This window comes from Macaca fascicularis, chromosome 1 (assembly GCF_037993035.2).
Source record: "Macaca fascicularis isolate 582-1 chromosome 1, T2T-MFA8v1.1".
NCBI lineage: Eukaryota > Metazoa > Chordata > Mammalia > Primates > Cercopithecidae > Macaca > Macaca fascicularis.
In genome coordinates this window covers 2266151-2282015 of record NC_088375.1, presented here as the reverse complement: position 1 = coordinate 2282015, position 15865 = coordinate 2266151, and the positions used below count along the sequence as shown (strand labels likewise).

The 15865-nt window shown below is 45.6% G+C and overlaps 1 protein-coding gene across 1 annotated transcript in view; it reads right to left on the bottom strand.

The window, feature by feature from the left end:
• Window positions 1-15865, bottom strand: part of LOC102122566 (kinesin-like protein KIF28P) — an 85271-nt gene that overhangs the window by 43367 nt on the left and 26039 nt on the right. Inside the window, 4 exon segments of the mRNA XM_074038335.1 lie at window positions 2673-2708; window positions 9890-10068; window positions 10071-10092; window positions 12880-13074. Coding sequence (XP_073894436.1) covers window positions 2673-2708; window positions 9890-10068; window positions 10071-10092; window positions 12880-13074 — 432 coding nt within the window.

The following is a 15865-nucleotide window of genomic DNA, read 5'->3' as shown; positions in this document are numbered from 1 at the left end:
ATCACAACCTTGTCCCTGAGCTGGGCCATCGAGAGCCTCCTAACTCCTGCTCTGCTCTGTCTGGCACTCCTTCAAGTCCAGCTTCACTCTGCCGCTGGAGAAATACCTCAAACCCCGATCTGATATTTCACTCCCCCGTTTGGAAGCCTTGCTTGGTTCTCCGTTGACTGCTCATTGAAGGACTTTCCTTCTTGGCAACAATCTTTGGCTTCATCCCCGGATGCTCCCCCTACCCTCAGCAGCCTCATACCCACTCCCACCACACAGGGTACTTGCCCACCCTGTAAATGCTAACTTTCATGTGTTAATGGATTTAAAATACCCATCCTGCTGCCGGAAGTGCCGCTATTTCTATTTGCACCTTGCACCCTCACTTCTCTGCCTCGCCAAACTCATAACCCTCTTTCAAGGCCCAGCCTCACTCCTCTGCGGACGGCAGGGAACAGCCGTGGTGGTATTAGCTCCACCCCTGCTTCCAAGCCTCCGCCCGGGTGCCGCTCCTGTGCACACATAGCATCGTGTTACTTGCTGCAGTGAGTGTTGCGTCCTCCACTGAGCTGCTCCAGGGCAGGAATCATGTCTTAGGTTTTATTCATCCTCAGAGTCTAGCATTCTGTCTAAAACAATAAGGATATTTAACAGACCTTATTTAATTGACTGTTGAAAGAACTGACGGAAAAATGAGGCTTGAAAAGGATCTTAGTGTCAGGCCTCTGAGCCCAAGCTAAGCCGTCATCTCCCCTGTGACCTGCACGTATACATCCAGATGGCCTGAAGTAACTGAAGAATCACAAAAGCAGTGAAAATGGCCTGTTCCTGCCTCAACTGGTGACATTACCTTGTGAAATTCCTTCTCCTGGCTCATCCTGGCTCAAAAGCTCCCCCACTGAGTACCTTGTGACCCCCACTCCTGCCAGCCAGAGAACAACCCCCTTTGACTGTAATTTTCCACTACCCACCCCAATCCTATAAAACAGCCCCACCCTTATCTCCTTTCACTGACTCTTTTCGGACTCAGCCCGCCTGTACCCAGGTGAAATAGCCTTGTTGCCCACACAAAGCCTGTTTGGTGGTCTCTTCACACGGACAAGAGTGAAACTTAGGATGCCCAATTCTCTGCTTTTGTTGTTGTTTTTTTGAGACGGAGTCTTGCTCTGTCACCCAGGCTGGAGTACAGTGGCGCAATCTCGGCTCACTACAAGCTCTGCCTCCCAGGTTCACGCCATTCTCCTGCCTCAGCCTCCTGAGTAGCCTCCTGGGACTACAGGCGCCCGCCACCATGCCCAGCTAATTTTTGGTATTTTTTAGTAGAGACAGGGTTTCGCCATGTTAACCAGGATGGTCTCGATCTCCTGACCTCGTGATCTGCCTGCCTCAGCCTCCCAAAGTGCTGGGATTACAGGCGTGAGCCATCGCGCCCGGCCCTGATTCTCTTACTTAGAGATAAGGAACAGAATTCCAGAGAGATTATCATCATGAGTGGCTGTCAGTAGGGGGACCATGGTAAGATGTCCTTCTCCCCCCATTCTTCCCCATAAGAACCCAGTAGTAAAGGGAGTAAGGTCCAGGGTTTGGGTAGTTTCTGGGGTTCCACTAAAACTATTAGCATATGGCCTCTGACCATAAGAAACCTACAGTTATAGGTACATTTGTCAATGTATCCATTCAGCAAGCATCTAGGAAGCACCGATTGTAGACTAAATATCGCATAAGTCCTGTGGATGAAAAAGTATGTGATTATTTGGAAATCACAACTATGTAAATAAAATTTTACAGTACAGTGTAATAAGTGCAAGGGGAAAGGGTAGAATGAAAAAAATGCTGAAGATCTAGCTTTGTATAGGCACTGTGTTAGACATTTAAAAATTTAGTACATCTTCAGATGTAGTGTCTTATTTTAAATTTTCCTTATGAAAATGCAAACTGAGCTCTGAGATAAGATGAGTTTCCAAAGTCACACAGCTAGTAAACAGGAGAGCTGGGCTTTGAAACCATCCTCTTCCGACTCTCCAGGAGCTGGGGAACCACAGCCTGTGAGCCGAATTCAGCCCACCGCCTGCTTTTGACCCTTGAGCTCTGAGTGTTTATCACGTTTTTAAATGGCTGAAACAAAAGTACTATTTTGTGACATATGAAAATGATGTAATATTCAAATTTAGTGTCTATAAGTAAAGTTTCATTGATACACAGACAGTTGCGCCTTCTCCCGTCTCGTCTACGGCTTCTGTTGAACTATGACAGCAGAGGTGAGTGCCTGCAGCAGGGACAGCGTGGCCCCCAAAGCCTGAACTATTGACTACCTGGCCCTTGGCGGGTAAAGTTTGCCAGTCCCTGTACAGTGTCATGCCAGCTGAAGCTACCTGCCTCAGACAGAGCAAGGTGCTGACCTTGAGCTGGATCTTCAAGTTTAGTGGTTTCTTTAAGGACAGAGAAGGGAGAATCGGTGCTCCAGGCAGAGAAAGGACAGATGCGAGAAAGGAGAACATGCTCTGGAAAGGAGGAACAGTTCCATGCGTGAAGAGAAGGGGACGTTGATGAAGTTGGAGAGGTAGGTGGGGCTGGGGGGTTGAGGCCAGGCCAGAGTTTACGGGCAGGACAGGTGACCCTGAGTCCCATGGGTTTGCTGAGCTGCAGAGTCGCCCAGATTTGCATGTCAGAAACATCTCTATTACCTGTTCATTGTAAATTTCCAGCATACTGAACGTAACCTGCATGGAGAAGAGCACACAAAGTAAATATTCTCTTGAAACAGTTATTTTGGGGGCAGAGAAGTGATAGCGAAACAACATAAATGTTGAACAACGGGAAAAAAGCTGATGCTAAATAAAGCAAAGCTCTTTTTCAATGTGCAATATGAGGTTCTCAAATAATGATATAGCGGAAGTTCTTCCAATAATTAAAAACAGATATAGGCTGGATGCGGTGGCTCACGCCTGTAATCCCAGGACTTTGGGAGGCCGAGGCAGGTGGATCACTTGAGGTCAGGAGTTTGAGACCAGGCTGACCAACATGGTGAAACCACGTCTCCACTAAAAACACAAAAATTAGCCAGGCGTGGTGGCGGGTGCTTGTAGTCCCAGCTGCTCGGGAGGCTGAGGCAGGAGAGTCACTTGAACCTGGGAGGTGGAGGTTGCAATGAGCTGAGATCGCACCACTGCACTCCAGCCTGGGCGACAGAGTGAGGCTCCATCTCACAAAAATAAAAACAACAACAATAAAAAGATACAAAACAGTAGTACATGTGTTTTGGTCTCAACTGGGGACAGAGGAAGGCTCTTCTTTCATGTTCACGCCCCAACCTGAACATATGTGGAGAGACTGGTCTCCACCCGCCCATGCTCTCGGACTCCTGCTAGCCAACCTCGCACCACTTAAGCAGGAGTGGGGGACTCTGGATGGCTCTAGTCTAGAGCAAAGGCCTCGAGTACTGGCATTTTCCCACCTCCCCCAAGAAAAAGCTGGCTTGTCTGTCACCCCGCGGTAAGTCTTGCTAGTCAGGCCTTGCAGCCACAGAGCTTCCTGTTAGCTTCCGTATGTCTCATGTTTTTTATTTTTATTTTCCATATGTAATATATCCATGTAAGGGTGTCTCATGTTTAAAAATGAACAAAGGGCCAAGGATTAGCAGACATAGAAAGCCTGCAATATAGAGAGAGGGGTTAAAACAAACAAGTAGAAAGAAGGAACTCAGGAAACAGACTGAGAGAGTAAAAGGCAATGTTTTTTTCTTTCTTTTCTTTTTTTTTCTCTTTTTTTTTTTTTGAGGCAGAGTCTCGCACTGTCACCCGGGCTGGAGTGCAGTGGCACAATCTTGGCTCACTGCAACCTCTGCCTCCCAGGTTCAGGCGATTCTGCTGTCTCAGTCTCCCAAGTAGCTGGGATTACAGGCGCCCACCACCAGGCCCAGCTAATTTTTTTGTATTTTCAGTAGAGACGGGGGTTTCACCATGTTGGCCAGGCTGGTCTCGAACTCCTGACCTTGTGATTCACCTGCCTCAGCCTCCCAAAGTGCTGGGATTACAGGTGTGAGCCACCATGCCCAGCATTTTTTTTTGTTTTTTAAGACAAGGTTCTGCTGTCGCCCAGGCTGGAAATGTAGTGGTATGATCTCAGCTCACTGTAGCCTCAACCGCTGGGCTCAAGCAATTCTCCTGCCTCAGCCTCCTGAGTAGTTGGGACTATAGGATCATGCCACCACGCCCAGCCAACTTTTGTATTTTTAGTAGAGGTGGGATTTTTCCATCTTGCTCAGGCTGGTCTTGAACTCCTGGCCTCAAGTGATATGCCCCCCTCGTCCTCTCAAAGTGCTGGGATTACAGGCATGAGTCACCGTGCTCAGCTTAGAAATATTTTTTAAAGCCCTAGAAGTAATAGCCTCAAAGAAAGAATTATACCCATGGAAAAAAAGAGGATTTTATTTGAAAGAACAACCAGAGAATAAAAGAAAGTGCTTGTAAATTAAATTTATGAATGACAGCCAAAATAAAAATGCAGGAGGGTTATAATAACATTAAGGGAAACTTCTAGAATGCAGAATAAAAAACCAGTGGTGGCTCACACTTGGAATTCCAGCTACTTGAGAGACTGATGCCAGGAGGATCCCTTGAGCCCAGGAGTTCAAGACAAGCCTGGGCAACAGAGTGAGACTCCATCTCTTTTAAAAAAGAAAAGACCAAGAAATAGAAGATAGGTTGTAAAAGATAATAAAATTACAACATTAGTACAAGAGGCCCAAAATCCAATTAGTAGGAATTTCAGAAAGGGAAAACAAGAAATACAGGAGATAAAATAAGAAATAATATAAGAAAAGTTTTCCAGAACTGAAGGACAGGAATCTCCAAATTGAAAAAGGTCCACCAAGTGTCCAGCATGATAAATGAAAAAAGACTCATTAAGATGTCAGAACATCAGGCCGGGCGCGGTGGCTCAAGCCTGTAATCCCAGAACTTTGGGAGGCTGAGACGGGCAGATCACGAGGTCAGGAGATCGAGACCATCCTGGCTAACACGGTGAAACCCCGTCTCTACTAAAAAAATACAAAAAACTAGCCGGGCGAGGTGGCGGCGCCTGTAGTCCCAGCTACTCGGGAGGCTGAGGCAGGAGAATGGCGTGAACCCGGGAGGCGGAGCTTGCAGTGAGCTGAGATCTGGCCACTGCACTCCAGCCTGGGCGACACAGCGAGACTCTGTCTCAACAACAACAACAAAAAGATGTCAGAACATCAAGGATAATGAGAAGACCCTGAAGGCTGCGAGAGAGAAACTGACCGTCAAAAATGGTTGCATACAAAGAACTGGCGATCAGAATGGTAGCCAACTTCTCAGCTGCAACACTAGAACTTAAAATATAACGGAGGCCTTCAATATTCTCAGAGAATTCTATTCCAGGTAAATGTCAGTCAAGTGTGGAGGTAGGAAAAGATATTTTCAGTTGTGCAAAGGATGAAAAGAAAAATGTACTCTGGATGCACCTTTTCTGAGAAAATTGCAGCAAAAAGAGAGTAAATCAAAAAAGAAGAATACATTGGGTCCAGGAGTCAGTGGAGCCAACGAAGGTGAAGGTTGAAGTCAAGTTCCAGAATGACAGTGTTGAGTAGCTCTGTAGCAACAGTGCTCCAAATTGTGCTAATACAATTAACACAATTGTAATAGGAGAACTGAGGACTCCTGCTGAAGGAGACCCCAAATATCATGGTACCAGTACATTGGAGTGTATGGAAAAGATTGTCAATAGGTATGTGACAGTGATTTGGAGCACTTAGATTTATAGAAAAGTAAACATAATTAAAATGGCAATTAAAAATTCCAAGAAAAATAAAATGTGGAAAGGATGTATGCGGTATTTGGTGCAGCAGTGAACAATACTTGTGCAGTTAAAATGTTCATAATTAAATTCTGAGGCAGACACTGTTAAGAAAAAATAGTAAGATGTTAACAATTATTGATTTAACCAAATGTTATAATAAGCATTGTCCTAAATGTAGGGAGTATGGCAGGAGGACATATTGTAGTTGGGGAGTATGTGGGAGGAAGGTACCGTGGCTGGGGAGTATGTGGGGGGAAGGTACCGTGGCTGGGGAGTATGTGGGGGGAAGGTACCGTGGCTGGGGAGTATGTGGGGGGGGAAGGTACCGTGGCTGGGGAGTGTGTGTGGGGGGAATGTACCGTGGCTGGGGAGTATGTGGGGGGAAGGTACCGTGGCTGGGGAGTATGTGGGGGGAATGTACCGTGGCTGGGGAGTATGTGGGGGGAAGACACCGTGGCTGGGGAGTATGTGGGGGGAAGGTACCGTGGCTGGGGAGTATGTGGGGGGAAGGTACCGTGGCTGGGGAGTATGTGGGGGGAAGGTACCGTGGCTGGGGAGTGTGTGGGGGGGGAATGTACCGTGGCTGGGGAGTATGTGGGGGGAAGATACCGTGGCTGGGGAGTATGTGGGGGGAAGGTACCGTGGCTGGGGAGTTTGTGGGGGGAATGTACCGTGGCTGGGGAGTATGTGGGGGGAAGGTACCGTGGCTGAGGAGTATGTGGGGGGAAGGTACCGTGGCTGGGGAGTGTGTGGGGGGGAAGGTACCGTGGCTGGGGAGTATGTGGGGGGAAGGTACCGTGGCTGGGGAGTATGTGTGGGGGAAGGTACCGTGGCTGGGGAGTATGTGGGGGGAAGGTACCGTGGCTGGGGTGTATGTGGGGGGAAGGTACCGTGGCTGGGGTGTATGGGGGGGGGAAGGTACCGTGGCTGGGGAGTATGTGGGGGGAATGTACCGTGGCTGGGGAGTATGTGGGGGGAAGGTACCGTGGCTGGGGTGTATGGGGGGGGGAAGGTACCGTGGCTGGGGAGTATGGGGGGGAAGGTACCGTGGCTGGGGAGTATGTGGGGGGAAGGTACCGTGGCTGGGGAGTGTGTGGGGGGGGAAGGTACCGTGGCTGGGGTGTATGTGGGGGGAAGGTACCGTGGCTGGGGAGTATGTGGGGGGAACGTACTGTGGTTGGGGTGTATGTGGGGGGAAGGTACCGTGGCTGGGGAGTGTGTGGGGGGAAGGTACCGTGGCTGGGGAGTATGTGGGGGGAAGGTACCGTGGCTGGGGAGTATGTGGGGGGAACGTACTGTGGTTGGGGTGTATGTGGGGGGAAGGTACCGTGGCTGGGGAGTGTGTGGGGGGGAAGGTACCGTGGCTGGGGTGTATGTGGGGGGAACGTACTGTGGTTGGGGAGTATGTGGGGGGAGAAGGTACCGTGGCTGGGGAGTATGTGGGGGGAGAAGGTACCGTGGCTGGCGAGTATGGGGGGGGAAGGTACCGTGGCTGGGGAGTATGTGGGGGGAAGGTACCGTGGCTGGGGAGTATGTGTGGAGAACGTACTCTGGCTGGGGTGTATGTTGGGGGGAAGGTACCGTGGCTGGGGAGTATGTGGGGGGAAGGTACCGTGGCTGGGGAGTGTGTGGGGGGAAGGTACCGTGGCTGGGGAGTGTGTGGGGGGAAGGTACCGTGGCTGGGGAGTATGTGGGGGGAGAAGGTACCGTGGCTGGGGAGTGTGTGGGGGGAAGGTACCGTGGCTGGGGAGTGTGTGGGGGGAAGGTACCGTGGCTGGGGAGTGTGTGGGGGGAAGGTACCGTGGCTGGGGAGTGTGTGGGGGGGAAGGTACCGTGGCTGGGGAGTGTGTGGGGGGAAGGTACCGTGGCTGGGGAGTGTGTGGGGGGGAAGGTACCGTGGCTGGGGAGTATGTGGGGGGAAGACACCGTGGCTGGGGAGTGTGTGGGGGGAAGACACCGTGACTGGGGAGTATGTGGGGGGAAGGTACCGTGGCTGGGGAGTGTGGGGGGGGGAAGGTACCGTGGCTGGGGAGTATGTGGGGGGAACGTACTGTGGTTGGGGGCATTGGTGTGTCCGAGTTAAATTTTCTTCTGCCACTGTGGGAAGACAGTAGATAGTGTCCAGAATTGCTTTTGCAGAGGAGAAAAACCAACATTATTTTAAAATATGGAGATGGCTACCAGGGCAAACAGTGAAAAGATTGAAGAAAGTAACGAGAATACCGGGAAAGGGGAAAGGGTGGGCGGGAGACTGGTGGTTTCCATTAAAGCCTTTCAGAACAATTTGAAGTTTGACAGCTTAATTGAGATATAATTCACATACCATATAATTCGCCAACTTTCCACGCAATGGGTTTTAGTATACTCACAGAGCTGTGAAACTGTCAACAACCTAAATTTAGAATATTTTGTTTACTGACAAAACTGTTACTCCCCTTTCTCTACCTTCTCCCCTCCTCTCCCCTCCCCACAACATCCAGCCCAAGGCAGCTGCCAGTTTCTTTTCTATCTCTAGATTTTCTTATCCTGGAGGTTTCCTTCAAATGGAATCATACAGTGTGTGGTCTTTTGTCTCTGGCTTCTTGTACTTAGAATGACACGTCCAAGGTTTGTCCACGTTGTAATCTGTTAGAATTTCATTCCTTTTTGGCCGGGCGCGGTGGCTCACGCCTGTAATCCCAGCACTTTGGGAGGCCGAGGCGGGCGGATCACGAGGTCAGGAGATCGAGACCATCCTGGTTAACATGGTGAAACCCCGTCTCTACTTTAAAAATACAAAAAACTAGCCGGGCAAGGTGGCGGGCGCCTGTAGTCCCAGCTACTCCGGAGGCTGAGGCAGGAGAATGGCGTGAACCCGGGAGGCGGAGCTTGTAGTGAGCTGAGATCGTGCCACTCACTCCAGCCTGGGTGACAGAGCGAGATTCCATCTCAAAAAAAAAAAAAAAAAAAAAAAAGAATTTCATTCCTTTTTAAGGCTGAATTGCCCGATGTAAGGATAGACCACATTTTATTCAACCGTTCATCGGTGGATGGGCGTTGGGCTGTTTCCTCTTCGTGGCTATTATAAATATGCTGCCATGGAAAATTCATGTACGAGTTTTTGTGTGGACATGTTCTTTCTCTTGGCTATTTGAGGTTTTAAACTGGACTTGTATTCCTTTGAAAATATTTGAATTAAAAATTAGAGGCCGGGCACAGTGGCTCATGTCTGTAATCCCAGAGCTTTAGGAGGACAAGGAGGAGGGATTGCTTGAGGTCAGGAGTTTGAGACCAGCCTGGGCAACATAGCAAGACCCCATCTCTACAAAATATATAAATCTAAATGAATAAATATTAGAAAGGTACTGAAATGTTAGCGGTAGTTAGGTGATATTATAAATATAAAATTCTCTAACTTGAACATGTTACCATTAACATCAGAAAAATAAGATAAAAAATATGCAGTATTGCGTTTTCATAACAGCAGCTTAAACGGTGCTACCATTTTAGGAAAGCAGAACCATGAACTATGCTTACAGGCATTTGTTGACATTCTCCTGTCATGTTTTAAAGCTAATTATGTTAATGGTACACTCCATCTTGAAAATATCACCAACGTTCAGTGAATCTAAAATTTGGTCTTGGGTCTCGTGTGCTAGGGCAAGTAAAAGGCTATGCTCTGTGTAAAAAACAATTTAAAAACAAAGTAATATTCTTCAGCACTAAAAACACGTTGATGAAGACGAGCATAGAGCCACAACGTTGGCAGAAGAGGGTGGCAAAGGCAGCCACAGACGTGAGTCGGCTAAGCTTTTGTTTTATAAACCAAATAATAATATCCAATAATAATCCCTTGTTAGTGTTAGCAATTAAGATGTCTGACTCTAGCATATTACACCAGAGTGACTTTCCTTGGATTTGCCTCCATATAACCAGAAAAATCCACCATCTTATTTAGCTGCAACATGATTTTGTAATCATATAAACATTTTGGTATGAAAAACAAACATTATCCTAAAATAGAGACGCTGAGAACTTCCATTTGGGGGAGGGGTTCGGAATGAAAAAATACAGTCCCTTAGAGAAGGGACTCAAGAATGCGTACCTGGTGTTCTTGATTTCTCCCCTGGTTCTCAATTGCTTGAAAGAGCTCCTCACACACAGTTGGAATAATACCCTTGTTTGCACCAAACCCAATCATGGAATAGCTTTTCCCGGAGCCAGTTTGGCCGTAGGCTAGGAGGGTTGCGTTATACCCTTGCCAAGCGCTGTCCAGGATTCCCTGCCAAGGTCGTGGAAGACATCTCGCTGGAAAGACGACAGGTGGCGTGGCCAGCACCGTCAGTGGCATGCAGGGCTCCTCTTCCCTGCTTTCTCAGTCCTCTCAAATCCGAATAAATATCCTGGCTTTCAAAAATCCCACCTCAATTCGTACCATACGACCTGCTTGAAATACAACTCAGATGCAGCTTAGAACAGGTGGAGTGAAACTGAAAACAAAGGGATTTGTCGACTTGGAAAACACTGATCATTTACCTTCATGGACCACATCGGGTACATCCTGAACTAGCTGATCCCCATGGGCCATGAAATTGCGGACTTTACAGCCTTGCCAAAACATGGGCCAGGTCTTTAAAATTAAGCAATTAGGTAAAAATGTCAAGGCACAGAAACCAGTCAAAGCATTTTCGACTACTTTATTCGTTAACTCAAACAATAACATCACAATGTAGCCACACACATTTTAGTCCTCTCTGGTGACGTCTCCGCTTTTTCTACTTTTTCCAGTGGTTCTGAAACACACACACACACACGCACCCCTTTTTAAAGTTAAAATAGAAACGTTTGTGCCACAGTTGCTGAAAGAGAGGGGATGTGATCTGGCTCCTTTTACCATCTGGGCTGCGGCCATCGACTGCAATAGTTCTCTTATTTGAGGCTGTTTCAAAGCGTGTATTTCTTCCTACTCTCTAATAGCAATGGTAAAGCACTAAGCATTAGATATTCCATTTATTACAGTATATACATTTGTATAATCTATTTCATGTGTCTGGGGAAAATGCACACACCAACATAGTGTGATTTACCTGAGGACAATAGACAATAACCAACGTTCACGTAATATTTGAGAAAGGGATAAAAATTCTTCCACCAAAAGGGTTAGGGGAGCTGACTACTTTTGCCCTGGGTCCTGAGATGGTTGAACACCAGGGGAGACAAGCTGAGAGGACCTGCCTTTTTGGGGGCTGAGGTGGGCAGATGACTTGAGGTCAGGAGCTCTAGACCAGCCTGGCCAACATGGTGAAATCCCGTCTCTACTAAAAATACAAAAATTAGCCGAGTGTGGTGGCGGGCGCCTGTAATTCTAGCTACTTGGGAGGCTGAAGCAGGAGAACTGCTTGAACCTGGGAGGTAGAGGTTGCAGTGAGCCGAGACTGTGCCACTGCACTCCAGCCTGGGTGACAGAGGGAGACTCCATCTCAAAATAAATAAATAATAATAAAAAAAAATTACTTTTCATAAAAATATTTTTATATTATGTATGTTTACTAGTAATGGATTTTTAATGTTTTTATTAACTGATGTTAATAAAACATCACCCTGTGTTTGTAACAAACCCTGGGCTCTAGGGTTACAATAGATTTCTTTAAAATATTTTATTTTCAAATATTATATTACTTCCTATATAATGCAAAATCTTAATATACTTCTGGTACCTGTCTCCTTTTTCTAGTGTTGTCATATTTTATTTCTGTATTTGTTTTGAATCCCAACAGAATTTATTATTCTTGCTTTGACAATCAATGATCTTTCTGAAAGATTCAAAATTAGAAAAAAAATTTCTTGGGCACAGTGTTCTAGGTTGAGAATTTATTTTCTTTTTTTTGAGGTGGAGTCTCATTCTGTCACCCAGGCTAGAGTGCAGTGGTGCGATCTTGGCTCACCGCAACCTCCATCTCCTGGATTCAAGCAACTCTCCTGCCTCAGCCTCCCTAGTAGCTGTGATGACAGGCATGTGCCACCATGCCCAACTAGTTTTGTTTTGTATTTTTTGGAGAGATGGGGCTTCACCATGTTGGCCAGGCTGGTCTTGAACTCCTGACTTCAAATGATCTACCTGCCTCGGCCTCTCAAAGTGCTGGGATTACAGGCATGAACTACTGCTCCTGCCCAAGCCTGAGAACTGCTTTCAGCTCTTAAGTCTCTCCCTTGTGTTCTAGCTCACAAAGTTCTGACAATGTATCTGCTGCCATTCTTGTTGTTCCTCCATCTTTTCTCACTTGTTTTTAAGATGTTATCACTGGATTATAGCAATTTAATTAAAATGGGGCTTACTGTGATTTTCCTTGTGTTTATTCTACTTAGGACTCATTGCTCTTCTTAGACCTGTGGGTTTGTAGTTTCCATCAAATTTGGGAAAATTTCAGCCATAAATTCCTCAAGTATTTCTTGCACACACACCCCTCCCATTTCTTCTGTGACTCCAGTGACGTGTGGAGTTTAAGATTGTCCCACAGGTCACTGAGGCTGTGTTCATTTCCTCCCCATAACTGTTTCTCCTTGTCTGTCAAAACTCAGCCTAAACATCACAGCCTTTATTAAACCATTCACCAAATATCCTGTCTAGATTGAATGACCACCTCACCTTCGTACCCCACTGTATCCCATACATCTGATCACGGAACCTGTAACATCTGAGTGCACTTTTCTTGCCTCTCTCCCCAAACCAAATTGTGAGCAACTTTAAGGCAGAGCAGTGCACAGCACATGATAAATGCTCATTAAAACAGAAGTTCTCAGATGCTCAGTGCCTCACACAGTTTGCTTATTTTGCTTGTCATATCATGCTTTTTTCAAGGTATGTCAGTACGTTGGCAAAGGAACTGATTTGAGTATCTAAACATTACTTAGGCAATAGCTGTAGTTTTGGACCTCATATTCAGCATAGAAAAGGAGTAAATTTAAAGTCAAATTCTCATATGGAAGCATATATTGATGCTTGCATAAAATTATTGTACTTTCACACTGTGAACACATCATCAAAAATAAAACAACAAAAAACTGACAGTGAAGCTGTGTTTTAAAGCAACTTACCTGGCCTGCAAATTTACTACTAGGATCAGCTGAAATAAGGACACCATCTTTATCCTTTAGAAATCCATCGTGAGACCAATACGCCAGGTCAAAAGTAAATGTCTTCACATGCTCTGGGTTCTTAGGGTCCTGTATAGTGGTGGTGGTTCTGGAATGCATGGAAATCACACATTTGCTCCCCGAATTCTTCTCTCTCTACAGTCAAATTACAAATTCAGAGTCACTCATTCCAGTGTCTCTTTGTTATCCAAGTTCGTTGTTTTGCAAGTCTTCATACCTACTAAGAAGTTAAGCCACAAACGTACCCTCCCCTCAGTTTGTTCTCTAACTGTGTTACTTCTAGCAGTTGTTACGACAAGCAGTTGTTCCTGCACTCCCTCGGAATTTCTGACAGGCTGTCTCTAGTCATACTAACTTTCTGAGAAGAGCTGGCTCTCTAACACCCAACTATACTAATAACAATAACTACAGTAGTGGAGAGACTGAATTCCTGCATAACTGGTGAACTCCTCAGTAAAACTAGTGAAAAGTTATCAATTAAAAAATGAAAAAAAAAAACCTTTTATTTTTTAATTTTTTAATTTTTTATTTTTTTATTATTATACTTTAAGTTCCAGGGTACATGTGCATAATGTGCAGGTTTGTTACATATGTATACTTGTGCCACGTTGGTGTGCTGCACCCATCAACTCGTCAGCACCCATCAACTCATCATTTACATCAGCTATAACTCCCAATGCCATCCCTCCCCCCTCCCTCCTCCCCACAATAGGCCCCGGTGTGTGATGTTCCCCTTCCCGAGTCCAAGTGTTCTCATTGTTCAGTTTCCACCTATGAGTGAGAACATGCGGTGTTTGGTTTTCTGTTCTTGTGATAGTTTGCTGAGAATGATGGTTTCCAGCTGCATCCATGTCCCTACAAAGGACACAAACTCATCCTTTTTTATGGCTGCATAGTATTCCATGGTGTATATGTGCCACATTTTCTTAATCCAGTCTGTCACTGATGGATATTTGGGTTGATTCCAAGTCTTTGCTATTGTGAATAGTGCTGCAATAAACATACGTGTGCATGTGTCTTTATAGCAGCATGATTTATAATCCTTTGGGTATATACCCAGTAATGGGATGGCTGGGTCATATGGTACTTCTAGTTCTAGATCCTTGAGGAATCGCCATACCGTTTTCCATAATGGTTGAACTAGTTTACAATCCCACCAACAGTGTAAAAGTGTTCCTATTTCTCCACATCCTCTCCAGCACCTGTTGTTTCCTGACTTTTTAATGATTGCCATGCTAACTGGTGTGAGATGGTATCTCATTGTGGTTTTGATTTGCATTTCTCTGATGGCCAGTGATGATGAGCATTTTTTCATGTGTCTGTTGGCTGTATGAATGTCTTCTTTTGAGAAATGTCTGTTCATATCCTTTGCCCACTTTTTGATGGGGTTGTTTGTTTTTTTCTTGTAAATTTGTTTGAGTTCTTTGTAGGTTCTGGATATTAGCCCTTTGTCAGATGAGTAGATTGCAAAAATTTTCTCCCATTCTGTAGGTTGCCTGTTCACTCTAATGGTAGTTTCTTTTGCTGTGCAGAAGCTCTTTAGTTTAATGAGATCCCATTTGTCAATTTTGGCTTTTGTTGCCGTTGCTTTTGGTGTTTTAGACATGAAGTCCTTGCTCATGCCTATGTCCTGAATGGTATTACTTAGGTTTTCTCCTAGGGTTTTTATGGTATTAGGTCTAACATTTAAGTCTCCCATCCATCTTGAATGAATTTTTGTATAAGGAGTAAGGAAAGGATCCAGTTTCAGCTTTCTACTTATGGCTAGCCAATTTTCCCAGCACCATTTATTAAATAGGGAAACAACCCTTCATGCTAAAAACGCTCAATAAATTCGGTATTGATGGAATGTATCTCAAAATCATAAGAGCTATTTATGACAAACCCACAGCCAATATCATACTGAATGGGCAAAAACTGGAAAAATTCCCTTTGAAAACTGGCACAAGACAAGGATGCCCTCTCTCACCACTCCTATTCAACATAGTGTTGGAAGTTCTGGCCAGGGCAATCAGGCAAGAGAAAGAAATCAAGAGTATTCAGTTAGGAAAAGAAGAAGTCACATTGTCCCTGTTTGCAGATGACATGATCGTATATTTAGAAAACCCCATTGTCTCAGCCCAAAATCTCCTTAAGCTGATAAGCAACTTCAGCAAAGTCTCAGGATACAAAATTAATGTGCAAAAATCACAAGCATTCTTATACACCAATAACAGACAAACAGAGAGCCAAATCACGAATGAACTTCCATTTATAATTGCTTCAAAGAGAATAAAATACCTAGGAATCCAACTTACAAGGGATGTGAAGGACCTCTTCAAGGAGAACTACAAACCACTGCTCAGTGAAATAAAAGAGGACACAAACAAATGGAAGAAAAAACACCTTTTAAAACCTCTAGAAATGGTCCTAAGGACAAACAGCATGTGAAGAAACATCTATTCGTGGCCAGGTGCAATGGCTCACACTTGTAATCCCAGCACTTTGGGAGGCTGAGGCGGGCGGATGACTTGAGGTCAGGAGTTCGAGACCAGCCTGGCCAACATGGTGAAACCCCCTCTCTACTAAAAAATATAAAAATTATCTGGGTGTGGTGGCGGACGCCTCTAATCCCAGCTACTCAGGAGGCTGTGGCATAAGAATCGCTTGAACTTGGGAGGTGGAGGCTGCAGTGAGCTGAGATGGCACAATGGCACACCAGCCTGGGTGACAGAGTGAGATTCTGTCTCAAAAAGAAAAAAAAAAAAAAGCATCTATTCAAGAAAATGTACTAAAATTTGGTAAGAAAAGAGTTTGTGGTATTTTAAGCGAGATCATTTCTTTCCTTTCCTTTGCCAGCTCAGGAAGGTGGAGACTCCACTCCAGACGTCTGGAGCCAGTAACACACGGTTCTGTCTCTGCTCCAGATCCCAGCTGGAGGACTTTC